This window comes from Talpa occidentalis, unplaced genomic scaffold (genome assembly GCF_014898055.3).
Source record: "Talpa occidentalis isolate TD23 unplaced genomic scaffold, MPIMG_talOcc4v2.1 talOcc4.13, whole genome shotgun sequence".
In the NCBI taxonomy this organism is placed as follows: domain Eukaryota; kingdom Metazoa; phylum Chordata; class Mammalia; order Eulipotyphla; family Talpidae; genus Talpa; species Talpa occidentalis.
This window is the reverse complement of record NW_023601322.1, coordinates 11,022,149-11,041,025: the sequence shown is the minus strand read 5'-3', so window position 1 is coordinate 11,041,025 and position 18,877 is coordinate 11,022,149. Positions and strand designations below refer to the sequence as shown.

General features: G+C 49.3%; 1 protein-coding gene across 1 annotated transcript in view; it reads right to left on the bottom strand.

The window, feature by feature from the left end:
• CCBE1 (collagen and calcium binding EGF domains 1) overlaps positions 1 to 14,058 on the bottom strand; it is a 184,878-nt gene extending 170,820 nt beyond the window's left edge. The window contains exons 1-2 of the mRNA XM_054694005.1: positions 13,893 to 14,058; positions 13,401 to 13,481 (exon numbers count right to left, since the gene is read on the bottom strand). Coding sequence (XP_054549980.1) covers positions 13,401 to 13,481; positions 13,893 to 14,026 — 215 coding nt within the window. The 5' untranslated portion in view covers positions 14,027 to 14,058. The remainder of the gene's footprint in view (positions 1 to 13,400; positions 13,482 to 13,892) is intronic.
• Between the last annotated feature and the right edge of the window lie 4,819 nt (positions 14,059 to 18,877).

The following is an 18,877-nucleotide window of genomic DNA, read 5'->3' as shown; positions in this document are numbered from 1 at the left end:
CTAGCAGCCATCACCCCAAACAGTGAAAGAGTAAATGCTCTGCCCCTAAGATCAAAACCAAGTTGAGGCATCTCATTCTAATTGTACATTTCTACAATGGGACATTGTTTTATATCACTCTTTCGAAGACTATATTCTTTAAGATATGACATTAAATATTCAGTGAAAGCAGTCTTTTGTCATATCCAATGACCCCTGAAGCATGAAGGCAGGTGCAGCCAGAGCAGAAGCCACAGAACAACCCAGCAGAGGGAAGCGGTGGCTAAGCGGGGACTTAACACATGCTGAAACAAGATGGGCGTGTTTCACGGGATGGACACAGCAAGTGGTTTTCCACAACAGCCAAGGAAGGGCTGGCAGGAGCAGGTCTTAAAGGCCCAGCTTGAACCAACATCTTGATGGCAGGCAGCTGCCAAGGGACACTCTACACTGGAGCATCCCGGGGGGCACAGGCTCCCCACAGCCATCACCACCCCAGAAATGGCTCCAGGTGGTGTATGCCCAGGCCTCAAACTCCCCCTGCCCTCAGACAGCAGCTGTCAGAGCCTCCAGACCAGGTCACCAGCCTCAAGCATGCTTCGTCATTGACATCAATGTCAGCTGTCACCAGAGAGGATCACCTGCCATAAACTGAAAATGTGCTTCCCAGATGCTGGAGGGTGCTGGGAAAGGAAGCAAATGTAGGGGCGGTGGCAAGGCTGGGAATAAATTGTTAAGTGAAGGTGGGGAAGGATTCTAAGATTTTATATCTCCATTCCCACTGTATCCGGCCTGACAGGGCGCCACCCTCGTGTTGCTGTCAACTCTGAAAATATGAAAAATTCAGGTCATTTAGTAACCACTTTGTCTTGCCAGCCTCCAGTTCAGACAATCCCGTGACCCTCAGGAGCACACCCATCCACAAAAATGCAATTACACTGCCTTTATCGCTTCATCTATAATTTCTATGATTTCATCAGCACGATGACTGTTACAACAAAGATGCAATTACGTGTATGCAACTGTGCATTATATACAGACATATCTGGGGGCTGCCTGAGCGAAGGTCATATGGTAAATATAGGGCTCCAGAGAGAACTACGCGGTCAAACCACAGAAAGGATTGTTTTGGGCCACGTAAAGTGAAGCAGACCCAGAACATCCTTGCGTTTGCTGGGGGCTGAGATCTTTCTACTGTCAGAGGAGAGGACTGAAGCACTGAAGAGAAACACAAAAATGGAATGGGAAGAGCAGCTCTGCCAGCACACAGCTCCCCTGTCACACTGCGCGGAGACTGACTGATGCTTGCGAGACAAGAAAAACACAGCTTGACACTGAGAAGCCTTCATTTACGATATCCTCAACCATGCTTATATCTTGGGAGAAGGCTCATGCAGTGCAACCAACAAAGCAAAATATGTTTGGTTTTGTTTTAATGCACCGAAGGTCACTGAGTTGCTCCAGACAGCAAGCTGAGAGTGTGCCGTCGGAAATGAACAGTGATGGAGTCTGCACCACAGGATTAAGAAATGATCAGCATCAGAAACTGAGAACTCCTAAGAAATGGCCTACCGTCTTGCTGCACTTTGGCCCACTTCCTTACGCCCCCAAATGCCACGAGGGTGGAAAGCAATCAGAACAGAGAGTAGGACTTAGCCAATGAGAGCGAGAGCCCAGGTATGAGAGTGGTCTGCCGACAGAAGCTTTACCTGTGCATTTCTCTGTGGAAAGGTCTGGACCTGCAGCCACTGCAGCAAAAGACTTAGTGACCACAGAAGGAAGAAACCCCGGCTGTTTGCACCATCTCTTTTGCTCTAAGACTAAGACAGTGGTTTTCAATCTTGGCTGCATATGGGACCCAGGCAAGGAGCTTGAAAAAATGGTTGGTGCCCAACTCCCACCCTCCAGGGATCCTGACGTCACTGGTCCCATGTGCTCCCTGGACGCTGGGATAGCTTTGAAGCTCATCAGGGGATTCCAAGGCGCAGTGCAGGCTGTGAATCACAAGCTACAGCTTTACAAGTGGGAGGTGCAGACAAGCCAGCCCTGGAACATGCAGGATGTTCTCAAAACTTCACATGCACAGGGAAAGCTGAGGAACCCGATGGGGGTGAGGAACTGGGCATCTGCATTTTAATGATGTCTCCCTGTGTGGAGAGAAAACGGCTTACAGCTCCGTCATTAGGTTCCCACAGAAGACATCACAGACACGGTCTATGCCAGCTCAGATAAAATGACATCCTTTTCCTCCCTCAGTGGTACTGTTGAAGGCACCCTCAATTCATTGGCTGACTCAGGGCCATCATGGTGAACAGTGATACCCACAGAGAGTGCATCAAGAATGTCACCTTCGAGGGCCTCCCTGGTGGCACAAGGGGTTAAGCACCGCACTATGAAGCAATCCACAGCCTCTGCAGCACGAGTTCGATCCCCAGTCGGCCAGAGGGCAACCCACATGGCACAGCAGACCTCTCCTGTCTCGCCCGCTACTCCCCTCAGCAGTGTGTTTCAGGTAGTCTGCCTGTTCTGTTCCCCACTCTGTCTCTGATGGATCCTCTCTCCCCCTGAATCTCTGGCCTGTACCCCAGCTCTTGTATGCATAAATAAATCTTGAAAAAAAAAAAAAAAGAATGTCACCTTTGTCATATGGCCCTGTGTAGCCTGGGGGCTTTGTGGGGAGAGGGAGGAAATGTTATGGACTTGTTTCCTCCCTCCCCAAAGTCCTAACTTCAGGCCTAGAATGTGGCTTTTCAAAGACCAACCTTTAAAGAAGTTACAGGATTAAAATGAGGTCATCTGAATGGGCCCTAACATGAAAGGGTGTGTCTTTATGAGAAGTGGACAGATGTGAGACATGAGGACATGGAGAGAAGACAGCTAGGGGGGCACCTCAGAAGGGACCCCACCTGCCAACACCTTGGTCTCCAATATTGAGCCTCCAGAATTGTGAGAAGATACATTTTTCTGATTGAAGTCACCCTACTCTTGTGCCAGGGTGTCTACTTTCGAAAACTTGTCTGACTTATGTTTTTACCAGTCATTACCAGTGAAACTAACATCCCTATTTCTAGCAGTCCACTTTCCTTCCTTCTAAAATGCCTTTTCATTTGTGGTTGGCAGGAAAACCAGGTAACCACAATTGTCAGGTCTTTAAGAAGAGCCAGTGGTTAAGAACAAAGGGTCTGGAGCCAGACCGTCTGGCTTAGAACCTCAGCTGCCCGGCACCTGCCCTGGGGCTGGAGGGACAACTCGAGCCACATCCAGCAAGGTCAGGCCCTGCAGAGCGAGTCTCCATGCACGGCCATCATGGCTGGGAAGGCACACAAGATTTGGGCTCACACTTCTTTGTGAACATATCAATGTGGGCTTCTGTTCTGGTATTCAGGGCTCCCTCCCTCCTTTCTTAGCTGCATTCCAAACAGAAATGGTTGCATGATTAAGTGACCTCCACACAAGTGCAGGGTTCCTGTATAAAATCTTTGCGTCCACCCAGTCAGACCAGAACATGTTAGACCAGTTGCTGGAAAACAGATGCAAATGAATATTAAAATCAATTTTTACAATTGTTAAAAATTCCTTCAACCACATTTACTCAGAGACAAGGTCCCATGATGTGCATTCTAGGTTCTTCTAGCCGTTCAGAGTCTGCCAGAACCAAATTGCAGTGTATTTTCTGGAATGCCCTGGCCTCCATTAAACACTCTTTGTGGTCTTGGTGGGTTCCTGGGAAGGCAATCCCCACTCTGTCACGAAATGTTGTCACCACAAAAATTGTGAGCCTTTTCTCTATAGGAAAATTCCAAAAGAAAGAAACACATTATCAAGAGCAATGCCAAGTGAGAGCAGAGAGGGACCACGGAAAGCCACACGTGACCTCTGACCTCCAAGTAGTGGACACACACTGCAGGTTATCAAAGTTGCAATTCTACTTTTGAGTTTTGGGGTGGGTTTTTTTTTGCATTTTCATGAGTTTTTTAAAGAAATGTTTAGTCATGCATGCAGGCAAAAGGGCATGAATAATGAGATCTTGCATTTAAAAGTGAAAAAGTTGCATGTCAAAATCTGTCAACCTTTATTAAAAACTTAGTCTGCTTTGCTTTTGAAACTTCATTGGAACCATCAGCAAAACAAAATCCATACGGTCCACACTATTACACAGCAGCATTATTTACAATTGCTAGGACATGGAAGCGGTCTAAATTGCCTTCAACAAATGGATCAAAAAGATGGGGTGTATACACACCATGGACTACCATGACCCCAAGAAAGGGTGAAATGTGGCCATTTTCAACCAATGGAGGGAATTTGATATGTAGCAAGACAGGTCAGAACTCAGAACAATGCAAACATTGGACATTCATATAACAGACAAGTCAACATAAAACGCTTGCAACAACTACTGGACACCAACAAACACCCTGAGGGCTCTGAGGTTAAGAGGGAGGGGACAGAAAGGGACATGATGACACAGGGATGGTAGGAGAGGGAATAAAATATAAGCTAAAATACCTGTTACCAAGATCAGAAATTCCCATGTGATGGGGATTTTTTTTCCACCCAACTTCATCTCCATAGAATTCTCTGATCACACTCTTATACCTGTATTTATTTCTTTGCTGTACCCCTAAAGCCAGGAGGTGCATCCAACATTTTCCTTCTGTGCCCTTCTCCAAAACTCCTTTATCAGACTTTGCTTCTCCGCGTCAGCATTTTCAGAGAGCTCTTTTCCCCCACCCCCCCGCACCTCTCTCCCCTCAGACTCAGTGTCAGAGGCATCACCTCAGTGCCTTTGCCTTCATGAGATTCGTTGATGCCGCATTTTTCCAGCAACTCTTTTGGCCTATTTTTCCAACAGCAAATTCACTTTGCTGTTGATTTCATTTTGTGTCACATTTTGAAAATTCTCAGTATTTCAAGCCTTTCATTATTATGTTATAGTGATCGTGATCATTCATCTTGAATGTTACTATTTGTTTTGGGGGCTCCACAAATGCAACCACAGATGACAGTAACCTTTTTTGGTGTAGAACTTGGGTGTAGGGGGCCTCCCCTGGTGGCGCATCGGTTGAGCGCTGGGCTGCAAGGCTGCCCGCAGCCTCTCCAGCGCCGGTTCGTTCCCTGGCTGCCAGCGAGGGTCCCACAAAAAAATAAAAAAAAAAGAACTGGGGTGTAGGCCAGAGGTGGGCAGGGTGAAAGGATTCAGCAGAGAGTAGGGTACAGAACAGGCAGACTGACTGAAATACCCTGCTGAGGGGAGCAGCGGGCGCGACAGGAGAGGTCTACTGTGCCATGTGGGTTAGATCCTTGGCAGGGGACAGAACTTAGGCCCTAGTGGTGATAGCACTGAGATTTGACCCTGTAGGCCACCAGGGAGGCCCTTACTGTAAATTTAAAAGAAAAGTTCTGTGGGTAAAATGCTTTCCAATATCATCACGTGCTACCCTTGCTTGAAAATAACCTTCTAGATAAGTTTTCCTCAAATATACACTATCCTTTGATTTTTTGAATGACGTTTTCCATAGAAAACTCAAACCTGACACGCTGAAGTTTCGAGAGAGGTGACTTTGAGTTGTCAAACCATGTGATGATCACCCAGCGATCAGGAGCTAAGGAAGGTGGGGTGTTGGGCAAGGCAATCAAGGGATCACTCAACTGGCACGGGAAAGCTCATCTTGGGGATGTGTAGAAGAGCAGCAGGAAGTTAGCAATTAACCTGTAATAAAATCAGCTTCTTAAAAGCACACCTACAAGCTATTTTCCTTTGGCACATCATTTAGGGATGATGACTGAGAAAACATTCCAGTTCATCAATAACTGATTCCTGGAGAGCAGGAAACCAAGTCATAACCAAAGATGGTCCTGCCAAGAAATCCAAACACAACACAACGAGGCAACACCAAGACCCAAGCACAGACTAAATGCCCCCAAAGGCAGCTCTCTGGGGAAGGAGAATGCAGCCACACAGCAGGAAGAGCCCACTGCTGGTCTTCGTGTTAAGATGGCTCTTTAGAAGTGACATTTTCTGGAAAGGCCCAGTCACTAGGTATCTGAGGCTTTGTGGGGGATGGGGGTTGGCAAACTGCAGTCTTTGTTATTTAAACCCTTTAAAAAGGTAAAAAAAAATCTTAAAACACTTCTAACCCCAGATTGTAAGAATCATTCTTGGGTTGTGTAGAAGTACACCACAGCTCCGCTTTGCCCACACCTGTTCTTCTCCAAACTCCCAGAGCACCGAGGCCTGGCTGCCCCCACCCTTCCCAGAGGACAGAGGATGGAGGGCTTTACCCACAGGGGCAAACAGAACATCCTGCAGGAGAGGACCAGCTGGAGAATGGATGTGGAGGCTGAGGATGGCTATGGTCCAAGTCTGTGGACCATGAAGGGCAAGGAAAGATGTTCTAGTTAATTCTCGACCACAGTTAACAAGGCAGCAAGATCTCCATGCACTGAGCTCCTCTCCCTGCCTTTACCCCTCAAGGAACACACCTTGAGGCCAGAAAGATGCACCACTTTGCTCAACAGGGATTAAATATGCTGCAGAAACAATACCACTCCACCTCCTACAGAGGTTTCAGGATGGAGACACCTGGTCTAAAAGGTTCAGACATTTAGACAACACTTGCGTAATGGATTATTGGGAAAACGAAAGCATGCCAGGGCGGGTGGGGGGCAAGCCTTCTTAGAGCACTCTGTACAAAGCCACCTTAGGAAGTAAGAAATGACCTCGGCAGAGATTTGTCCTCTAGATGAGCCAATTCTGAAGCTGCCATCCACCTCCCAGGGCACCGGCCAGGGAATTTGCTTTCACATTCCAACAATTCTTAGGAACTTGTGACACATGCTAAGTTCTTGCTAGCACCTCCGCAGAGAGAATGCTTGTTACCCCCAACCCTGGGTTCTTGTGTCCCCGCTTAGAAGGGTGGGTTTTCTTTTGCTGAAAGGATACAGCTGGGCCACAGGAAATCTCAAACTCTTAGCCTCCCCAATGTAACAATCATCAGATGCACGCCAAAAATAACTTTTGAAAAGTCCCAAAGGACATCCTTGGCTCAAAATTCCTACACTGAAAATATAAATTGTATTAAAATCCGTAAGTTCCAGGAGAAAAGTTTCTTTTCTGCCCCATTCACGGATGTATTCTGAGTACCTAGAACCATCATGCTTGGTTCACTGTGCGCTCAAGTATTTGAATGAGTGAAAACTGGTGGTCAAACTTCAAAATGGAGAAACAGCTTCACGGGAAAGGAAGAACCTCACTTGGCAGAAGAACAGCTGCAGATGTTATAGCTCTCTCCTTTCTCATCCCCCAAATAAAAACAAACTGAAACAGAAGGGAGACCTTTGTTCCCCGGATAACTGGGCTGCCCCTGTGCAGGGGACCCCCAGAGTCACAAAAAGCAGTGAGGTCCCCGCTGAATAGGGGGAGGCCGGTGGATTTGGGGAAGCTCAAAGGCACTGACATGTCAACTACTGATTGAAATGCAAACTTTCTCCTGAGCACAGAGAACCGCAGAAGAAAGCAAACAGGCATTTGCTTTTTCTGGGTGCACCACCCAGGCTCCACCTGAGAAGATGAAGGCAGAAGTCAGGGGTCCACAGCTCAGGGACAATGAGAGCGGAACCAGATCCGGTCCCGGAGGACACAGCAGTGAAAGGGCCGCCTTCAGGGGCCAGATCCATTGTCAGTTGTTTCCTCTCTTTCTACTGTTTCTCTGAGAAGGCATGAAAAGGGACGGCGAGGCTGGTGCGGCCCACACCTCTTCTCCACCACCTGTTCAACTTCAAAAGAGAGGGTCCGTCTTCAGGACTGCCATCACCCTCCCTGCGCTGCCAGTGTCCATGGCACGATGAGCAGGGGGCACAGCGACACCCCATCCCGTCCTCTTCAGGTGTCATTTCATACAGCAAGTCCTAGAGTCAGCGACACCTGCCAGAATCAGCATCGTAAACACAGGCGAGATTAAAGTCGAGCAGGCCAAGCTGGGAAGCGATGAGACAACGGCAGCATCTCTGAGGGGCAGATTGGCTCCGGTTCCTAAGAAAGCCTTCCTAACACAGCGAGTGGAGGAGAAAGGGCTGGGAAGCAACTGTTCTGCAAGGCCGAATGATGATGTCACATCTCATCATGCACTTGCTATGTTAACATGCATTTGCTCAGTCACTCGACGTGCACTGTGCAGGCAGGGCTAGCCTCTGAGGGACTGTAGGGGACAGGCCAGCGATGGCCTGGGCCCTCAGAGGCTGTCCTCAGTGGGAGAGGAGGTTTAACACCAGAGACCACCTGAACAGGCCTGCAGGAAGCCACACTGCTTCCTCCTGCACAGCAGGAGAGGGGCTGCCAGGGATGGTGCCTTCTTGGGGGAAGGCAGGGCCGAGTTCCCAATCACACCACCAATCTGTCTGCCTGTCCTAACCTACGTTAGTTATGAGACGGGAAGCAGAAGGGCTGAGGATGGGATTTCTGTTCTTGTTTCTGTCACTAAGGCCCTCTGTGACTCTAGGCAAGGGACAGACCTCCAAGGTCCTCTAAATTGGGTAACAATTATTCCACCCTACTTACAAACAAGTAGGGCACTGCGGGCAGTCCAGGAGATGGAAGGAAGCAAAGAGATGTTTTCTGCAGTTTTCTAAGGTACTAGATTTTCCGGGCTACCCACTTGGAAAAGCACCTGTAAAGAACTGATGTGCTTCTGGCTATGGTCTGAATTTGCCCTTTCCAATACGTCTACTGTCAAGCTTAACAAACTAAAAAAAATTCAACAAATGCCCACGAGCACCTACTATGTGCACGCAAGTTGCCAGAATCAGGGAGATGCAGCAGTCGTGAGAGGTGCTATTATCGTCAAGCACTCCTCCGGATATAGCAACTCAGCACAGAAACCCTGTAGCATTTTACCAGGGAGAAAACTAGAGCACAGAGGTCAAGAAGCTGTTGAGGGTCATAAAACAATTGCGAAGAGCTGCGGTTCCAGCTGGGGCAGAGAGTTTGTTTTGACATCAAAGCCCTCTGGAGGAACTCAGTGACCCACTCCACTGCCTTCAGCAGGCCTCCCTCCTCCAGCCTCAGGTCCAAGGCATTTAATTTGGTCGTGCTGCTCTAATTAAGTGAACTTCTTGCTCTCTAAATTCCAAATTAACACATCTGCAGAAGTACCACTTTAACTTTCACCTTTAAACAGCATCTGGCAGCGCTGTTGCATTATCTCAAGGAAAAATCATAGCTTTTGCATCCTTGCTATTTCCCATGGGAACACAAGCAAGAGCTGTGTCTGATAAGAGACCCAGTGACTGGCAACACAAGTGAGTGACAGCTGGGCCTCGGGTCAGAGCTGGTGCTACGTAAACACACAACGCTGTTAAAGAACAAGGTCTTCTCTTATAAAGCCCTTCCTACTCGCTCTAATCTCCCCATCGATGGTATAGAATGAACCACATGGCTTTGAAATCAATCATGTACCATTGTGTATTGATTACACTTTCAAAGGCCTTCATCTCAAATCAGGTCTGTGAGCTCTCCGAGACAGGGGCTGTATCGTATGCTCACCACATTTTCTGCTCCTATTTTAAGCTTAAATAGACATTCAAATCCTTAGGCCTCCAATTTAGTTAGAATGTTTATCAGTTACAGCCACAATCAATTAAAATATGGGATTTTGTTGAGGTCTTTCACACACAAGAATATTCCTGGTTTTATTTTTAAGAAGGCTTTAAATGTGTCATGTTATGGACATGCAACCCCAAAAAGGAAAGGTAAACATAAACCTTTTGTTCAAACTATAAGGTTTGGGAAAGGAAAATCAACCTTGGGGAAACTTGAACGGGCAGAGGATAATGCCACGAGCTTGGATTGGCTGTAGTAAGTTTAGAGCCTAGATAAGTCACATCCGACTCTGACATCGTAACTACTGGTGAAAATATGCCTGATACCAGTTTCTAATGTTCAGCAATGGCTTGTTCAATCCTTGTTTCTAATGGCTTGTTCAATCCTCACTAGCATTCATTCAGCAAGTGTGTAGGGGCAGGAGGACATGGAGCAGCATCTCTATGATCCGAGCAGACAGAGTTAAGGAGGATAGAGTCCTTGGGGCCCTCGGTGGCTTTTCAGGCTTTTATAGGGATTTTACTGGGTACACAGCAGGCAAGGTTGCTGGGGGGGCCGGGAGGCTGGCAGGCCTCCCAGCCCCCAGCAAGCTTTCACTCTATCTGTGCTCTCCAGCGTTCTCTTGCGATGCCTGCTTCTCGCATCCTCATGACGCCGCCCTTATAAGCTCAGTCTCTGGGCCCAGGTGTACCCACTTACGCATGCCCACACCCTACTCCAGGTGCCCGCCATCAGGCATGCATTCAGGACCACAGGGATCCATCATCAATCCTAACAGCGGGAGGGCAGAAAAGCTTGATGCTTTTTCACTTACCCTACAATGTGTTTACACTTTGAGTACTTGGTTCCATGCACATGGGTAGAAAGTCTCTAGAGACACAGACCGTGTGATTAAGATGAATTCCTACAAGGAAGGAGAGCAGTACACGTATGAACCAATCTGGTGCTAATACCATAATACAAACTCCACTAAGACAGATCTCAGAGGTAGCAGTAATTCAGAAGTTTTCTATCACGTCGTGTTTCCTGATTTATAGCCCTCCTCCTTAGCTCCCAGGACCTGCAAAGGTCAGCCCACCTGTGGACACCTCTGGGATGATGAAAGGGACCAGGCTTTGAAGTCAAACAAAGGTGGGTTTAAATCTTGGCTCTCACATGTGTTAACTTCATGACCCTGGGCAAGTTTACTTAATCCCCTTGACTGAGTTTCCTCTTCTGTGGAACTGAGATAATATGCTACAGAGTGGCTTTGAGGATTAGTGATAATGTGCATAAGTGCATTAGAACAGTAAGTCCTCAAATTGTCACTTAATGTGGAATAGAAAGGGCTGATGTGGGAAGCTCAGGTGAAACCGTGGGAAACAAGAGCAGAGGGGGTGGGGCCCAGGATAGAGACTATTCTGAAGCCACCTTTTCTCCACCTCACAGGTTTCATGTCCCCCAGGCATAGAGACAGCCCTCATCTACCATACTCATTTTAGCACTAAACTCATCCTCCATGGTTTCTTATCACTTGATTACAAAGATCACTTTCTAGAAGTTCAGCAGTGATTTCCAGCATTCTTTCACTTGGGCTAAACCTTACACTAAAAACTGTTCATCCAAAGGCATGGGACAGAGTGAGACCCTCTAGACAGAGTAGCCCCCAGCAGCCTCTTTCCCACATTACTGACAGCTTAGTGATGGGTCACCTGAGGATGGTGAGTCCAGCTTCCTGGAAGACTGGTTTTCTTGGCTGCTGGGGCTGGCCATCTACTGCCAGGCTATGGTGGTAGGAGGAACTAACAACTGGGAACTAACTACTGGCAGGGGCCTCCGAGCTCCTGAGGGTCTGAATGGACACAGGGCATGTCCTGGGTTCTGTGGCGTTGCTCCCCCAGCTGTACTACCCACCCCATGCAGGTCTGTCTCAGGAGGCCTGGGGCAGGGCCTGCATCCAGAGTATGCTGCACCAGGACAATCAGAATTCACAAGCCCAGAATCACAACAGTCCTCCATTCTTGGGGTTCAAAAGCAAAATGGGGTCAGCAATTGCCAACCAACTTTCTGTTTAAGAAACAAGTTATAGAAAGTATAAAACCAAACAGAGCCCTTGACTTCCATAACCTGAACACCAAAAAAGCTAAAAATCATCGTTCACAGGAACCATTAACACCCTCTCGTTCTCCAAAAACTGATACCAAATACACTTGCTTTTTATTAGCTCTCAGAAACTACTGCTTCAGACAGCAGTTACTGAAACATAAATTGAGACACTCTGTCTTAGAGATTTTTAATTTTAAGAGCACCGTGCTGTTTTCAAAAACTGGAAGATGACAAACAGCTTAACAAGTAGAATCAGCCTGAAACACTAATGAGGCACCAACATTTTCTGAAAATTGCACATCACTGATTTATGTGCAATCTCACCCTCAAGGACTAAACAATTGAGCAAACCATCTCAGGGGCACTGAACATGTTGAATTAAAGGCTTTCTCCAGGTGAACAACATGACCTAAGAAAAACCACATGGGTGGATGAATCATGGGCTGGGCCAGGCAGCCATCCCAGAGCAGCACCACCAGGTGGCTTCACCAGCCAGGAGATCCTACCAGTTAACCTGCACTAGAGAACGCGTGCGCTCCCACCGAGTCGCATTTTATTCAGTGTTTACTGCTCGAGTCCCAAAGACAGCAGCCCTCCCCAAGCCCAAGGAGCGACGACTGACTGACCTGGCGATCACTGACATCCCACTGCCAGTGACCAATAGGACAGCAAGGTACTTACTCCGCGGAGCTGGTGATGTCTGTTTCACTCACCTGACCAGCCTGGAACCCGAATGCTGGCACATGTAAAACATTTGTTACAGCTGAAAGCATTTGATGGATCCATTTGCTTCAGCATTGTGAAAACATAAAACTTGCTTTTCTTTCAAGTGCACTTCTGAGGATTGCCATGTTACCTTACACGTCTCAATGTTTATCCTGACACACCAAAATGCACAGGATTCCCCCCAACAGACTAAGGCTGGGGAGCATGTGATCCCAGTAGCTTGCACAGTACTTGTAAAAAGCAGGCAACTAATAAACGTTTATGGGTGTTTGCTCCTTCATCCCCTGCTTTCCCTGGAACAGAAGCCAAGACATCAACAGCAGTGGGGGGAAAAAAATGACCCTCACTTCCAGAGGGCTGCAAGCAAGGAACAGATTCTCTTTTTGTTGCGATAAGAACCACCTGGGAAGCATTTTTCAGCTCTTGATGTCCTGGCCTTGCCATGCAGCCAGGTGACAGGCAGGTGATGGGTGGGGGGCAGTTTCATAAAGATCATGCCTCTCTCAAGCCGCAACAAAAGTATCAGCCACCAGCATTGCTCCCCCATCCTTTGGCCCACAAAGGCCTGACAGTTACGCTCTGTCCCAGCAGAAGGTCAAAAGACGGCCAAGGGTCAAGTATTTCTTTGTGGCTGACTGTGTTTTTCAAAACAAAACGCAGACGCAAAAACAGTCATTTATCTTTGCTCTGCCACAGAGCTGACACCCACAGCTCAGTCCACTTTCCTGCATAAACTTTCAACCTCTTCCCCTCCGACCGGTCACCGCGCAAACGCTCCACAGAGTGGTCAGCGGGTGAACAATCTCCGGATCTCGGGGCGCAAACGGTGCAGACTGGGGTGCCCGCGAGTGTTCCGGCCCAGAAAACACACACAAAGGTTTGCACCCGGGAGCACCCCCAGCACAACTGAGGTCCCGGTCCCGGTCCCCCAGCGCGTCTCCAAACCCCTCCTTTGCGGTGCCACCTTCCCAACCAGCCGGGGTGCGGAGTGTTGCACCCTGAGACTTACCTGAAACAGGTGGTGAGCTCGCCTGAAGGCTTCAGACACGGGTATTTGGTGGTGGAGATTTTGTTTTCTGAGCAGACTTCTCTAGGAAAAAGTTGAGGGGCAACTTGGTTGGTTCCCCGCGGGCGGGCGCGCCCGGGATCCCGAGCGCAGCGGAGCTGCAGGGCGTTGCGGGCGCTGGTGCCCCCGCGCGCGCCGGGAGCCGACTCCGGGGCAGGCGGGCCAGGGGGGCGCCCCCCGGAGCGAAACCAGCCCCGAGCCGGGGTAAAGGACTGGAGCAGCGGGGCACCGGGGGGCAGCAGGGACGCCGGGCGGGGCATCGCGGAGCCCTGACCCTCAGCCCCGGGAGCTGAGTTTCACCTCGCCCTGCACGAGCGAGCACCCGGCCGGTGCCCGGTGGGGCAAAGGCGCGCGGTCGCTGCGGGGTGGCTTGGTGGGGGGCACCGCCCGCGCCCCGGAGCCGGGGGCGCACCCAGCAGCGGCGGCAGCGCTTACCTGTCGCGCTCCTCGGGCTCCTCTCGGTAGCTCCACGCGTGCCCCAGCGCCAGGAGCAGCAGCAGCGGCCCCAGGCTCCTGCCCAGCTGCGCCCTGGCCGCTCCTCCCCGGCTCGTTGGAGGCGGCGGCACCATCGGGGACGCTCCCGGCTCCTGCCCGGCGCGGAGCTCTCTCCACCCCGGCGCCGGCTCCTCGGCGGCCGCCGCCGCCCTCCGACCCCCGGCAGGAGGCGCTGGAGCTCAGGGGCGCTGGCGCCACCTGCACGGGGCGCGGGAGTTTGCGGGTGTTGCGAGGCGGGAGAGTTGGGGTGCCGGGTGCAAGCTCTGCAAGCAGGTGAAAGCGGGCTCCAGCGTGCCCTAGGTCGTCTCTCTCGGGGCGCTCACGCCGGTCCCTCAGGCTGGCTCGCTCCCCTCCGGCCTCGTCCTGCGCCGGGAGAGGCGGGCAGGCTGCGGAGCGCGGGCTGCAGTTTGCATTTTGCACCAGAGTCGCGCGACCGGGAGGAGGAGGAGCCGGTGCGCACCCGGGAAAGGGAGGGGCGCACGGGGTTAAGGCGCTTCCTGCCGGGGCCACTCGGTGCCTGCGGACCGGCTGGGGCCCGCGCTCGCCTGCCCGCCCCGGCACCCCCGCGGCGCCCCCCGCGCCCCATCCCGGCGCGCTCGTAGCTGAGTGCGAGAGGAAGGAGATGGGGGGCTCCAGCGAGCCCCCAGAACTGCCTTTTTAACCTGAAACAGCACAGTTTCTAGAGCGCGGTCTGGCTCGGTTGGAATCCGCGCGCAAAGTCCCCCGAGCCTTGACATTTGTGCAAATAGTCGCTGATTCTCCCGCCCTCGAGGCCGAGAAGCGCGAGCTCCCCGCGCTCTCTCTGGGAACTTGGAGCCTTCGTGCTGCTCTGCGCCACGCCCTCGCGTCGGAGGTAGCAGCCCCTGGAACATCAGGCTGCACCACTGCCCTGCTACCTGCTAGTTCAGGCTGCGGTGGTTTGCGCGCACCCCGAGAACCCCGCGCGGGCTGTAAATTGGATCATTTAGCAGAGGCCCGACTGTGATTCGTCTACGCTTGTGTCTTCACACTGGGGCACATTAGGAGTTTCTGTGCCCATTAAATAGAAATGTGCGCGTCCCTGCAGAGCCGGGCAAGTGAGCAGGCCTGGGAAGAACATGGGGTGCATTGCAGTGCCTAAATCCTCACCAGGGCGCGGTTCTGCACCCCCAGAACCGGGAGGGGGGAAGGGAGCTGGTCCCAAGTGAGCGGTGTGTGCCTTGGGGAGGTAAGCAGGTGTTCTGATTCTGAATAATCTGAGCAACCAAATCTGCACTTATCACAAACCTGTTGACATTTTCAGTGGCCAGGCGCCTCCTTCCCCTGGGAGTGATTTCCCAGTTTCGGAAGGTTTTTCCATATTCATGGTTTTATTTGCTCCTCACAATATCCCTTGAAACTAAGAGTCAGACGTTTTGCTTTAGTAAATGGGTTTTAGCTACAAAGCTTACACAACAGGGCAGACCATTAAACAGACGTGTTATTACAATACAGCACTGCACACAAAAAATGGATTTTCACGTGGTAGCCCCGAGCTTGCACAGCCTGAGAGCAGCCCCCATGGGGTCAGAGCAAACCTGGGTTCAACCCCAGGCTGTGTGGTTCTGCACAACCCCACCACCACCACCACCACCACTACCCCACCCCCCCAGTGTTCTTGGTCAAGTTTCTTACCTTTCTGAAACTCCTTTTTCTCCTTCTTATAAATGCTTCTGAACACTTAATAAGGTGAAGCCTGCGAAGCATGGTGCACAGTGCCTGGCACATATTGAGCACTCAGTGGACATTTACTATTATTTTTAACATAAATGAGTGTTCTGCACAGAAGTTTCACTTTTAACTTACTAGCTTACCGCTTTCTGGATAAATCAGTGCTTATGTCCCATGGCTGTTTGGGTTGCTAAAGAGATATCAAAGCACATGAAAAATCAACCCATCCTGGAGCTTATAAAAGTTGTAACATTATATTGTGCCATAGAAGGGCTTAACCCCATCTTGCAGGCCAGTCTGTGTCTTTTTTTGTTTTCTTACTAATGACTCTTTTGCTATCTTGCTGTCTTTCTTTCTCATCTTTCTGTGTTTGGGTTTTTCTGCTGTTGCATGGTGGCTGTTCGTTCTACAAATAATAGAGAGCAGAGATTAGTTATCAGCTTAGATAGTTGCTAAGCCACATGTGGGGCCAGGAGGCCTTAAAGGGAGCTGTAGGGTAAGGTAAAAGTATCAGGCTTCTCTGCCCTCCCGCCGTCAGGATTGATGATGGATACTTGCGGTCCTGAATGCATGCCTGATGGCGGGCACCTGGAATAGGGTGTGGGCATAGGTAGATGGGATTCACCTGGGCTGAGACTGGGCTTTCAAGGGCAGCATCACCAGGACGCCAGAAGAAGCAGAGAAGCCGAGAGAGAAGCAGAACGAGGCCAGAGAGCCCAGAAAGAGTGTAGACTTGCTGGGGGCTGGAACACCTGCCAGCCTCCTGGCCCCCCAGCACCTCTGCCTGCTGTGTACCTGGTAAACCCCAATAAAAGCCTGCAAAAGCCACCGAGGGCTCTGGGACTCCTCCTTTACCCGTCTGCTGGATCAGAACCAACCTGTACTGTGGCCCTCCCTGCCTTTACAGGGGTGTAACCCAGGCCCAAAATGATATGAGCAGTTCTGTGCATTATGCACAGCTGCGTGGCAGAGAACTGGGGACAGAGCGGACTTTGACGCCTCCTTAGTTTGGGCCCCTGCACTGAGCACAGATGAGTATGAGGTGGCTGAGAAGGTGCTGGGGCCAAGCAAGTAAGCCGGGTTTGCCTCAGGAGGAAATCCTGAGAGTGGGTGGTCAGAGCATTTCTGGGAGAGGTGAGCCGAAGCAGAGACCTTTTGAAAATTTTTGCCTGGAGGCCTGGAATTTAAACTCCCTGGCAGCTACTGACAGCAGCACTACATTAGTGTCAGACTTGGTGGGCCAGGCTGGAGAGCACAGCACCATGCACGATGTGGCTGGCCATGTATGGACACCAGCCCCCCAAAAAGTTAAACATTCCTGTAATAGACAAAACCTGCATTTGCTCAGGCTACAGCCTGCATGGGAGATGTCAGGCTGAGGCTAAGTGTGGTTGGGTCTTGAGCTCTCTAAATACTCACACACACACCACAGACATGCACCCCTCCCCAAACTGCTGTGACTGACTTGCCCCATCCCATCATTATGAAACCCTGAGAGGAGCAGCCTTATACCTGCCTCCTTCACAGGTGTTACAAAGATGAACAATAGTGACCTAAATGCTCCTTCGGGGAGGCTTGTGTTATTTCTTCTCAGCACACAACTCTCCAGCGTTTTCCATATAGACCTGCCAGCTGCCCTGAAACAAACCAGGGAGTAGATCAGGTCTTGCTAAAAATGGCTGAGTGTTGTGGGGGGGGGCGGGGGTGGGGGGTAGGGCATGGAATTGGTTGGCTAGAGAATATAGAGGCCAGCATACAAATGCAAAATGAAAGGAAAGGGGAATTAGGCCACAGAGCAAAGATTACCCTTCTCAATAAGTGTCCTCAGTGGTCTTTTGCACTCGTTGTTTTATAATTTTTAGGTGTTATTTAATTTTTATGAGCTCTCATTGACATTCATTTCAGCTCTGCAACATCACCACTGCCCATTTGTATGAATTGTGAAATCACCGCAGTAAATCCAGTTAGCATCCAGCACCACAGATAGTGATGCATCTTTACCTTGTGATGAAAACTTTTCAGGCTATTCTCTTAAGTTTCAAATAAGCAGTACAGCATTTTCAGTTGTGGTGACCATGCTGTGCTTTCTATCCCCACGACATTTATTTTATTCCTGGAAGTTTGTACCTTTTGACCACTTTTCCCCATTTACCATTCATTTGTAAGGGACTCCAATATTTTAATGGGAGGAAATCAACATAGCATTAGGAAAGTGAGATTTATTAAAAAAATTACTTTAAATTACTTTAAAGAGCAAAATGACCCCAAGGGGGCCATAATTTCACTATTATTTAAAATTTTCCTCATAAAAAGAATATGGGGTGGTGGATAAAAGACACATTATTTTAAAGTATCCATATATATAATTTTCAGTATATAGAGAATGTATATTCTCTATCACATAGAGCAAGATTATAAAAAGCATGAAAGGGGAAAATCAGAATGGAATAAATAAATGGGGCTAAACTGACGTCTGTTGTCAGGGCTGCATAAGCAAAAGTTCTCGTTCTTGTTTAAAGCAGATCACAGATCAGTCCTCAGGTGCCCAGGAGTCAATTCAAGATAATTACACTATCAGTTACAAAATTCAAGGTAGATATAAAGGGCAAGGTGGATAAATAAATTGCTCCAGAAAATCAGAGATTTTTCCTGTTGGTTTCCCTGAAGTGTAGCAGCAGCCACGTCACTGTAAGGTGAAGGTCTTTTCATAGAAACAACACAAACAAGTATAGACAGTTGCTATTGCATTGTGAGTGACATACAGACACGGTATAATATCCCTAAAATAAACAGGTTATGCTGATCCTTTCCTTCAGGTTTAGCTTTGATTGACATACAACGAGGTTGGCTTAGAAAATTAGGGTTACCTTGAAAAGTGGCAAAGTGTGCCAAATCCAAGCCATTGTGAGGAAACCCTAGAGGCAAAAGACTCAGGTTAGTACAGTAAAAGGGTTGGAAAGCTCCGGCTTGGGGTGTGCATGTTATCTTTGCACTCAGTCGGCCTTAGTTTTAACTTGCACAAATTCTGCAAGCTATGGGTCTCTGGAATTTTCTCCCAAGACAGGAAGAAATATCTAACTCCTAGGTCCATGACAGAATGTTACAATTTTTGCCAAATTTTAAAATAAGTTATTTTAAAAGATTAGTCTTGTACATGTACACAGGCAATTAAAAGAAAAAAATGTACAAATTTAAAAAAGGAAACTTCCTGGGCTTCCCCTAGTGGCGCAGGCGGT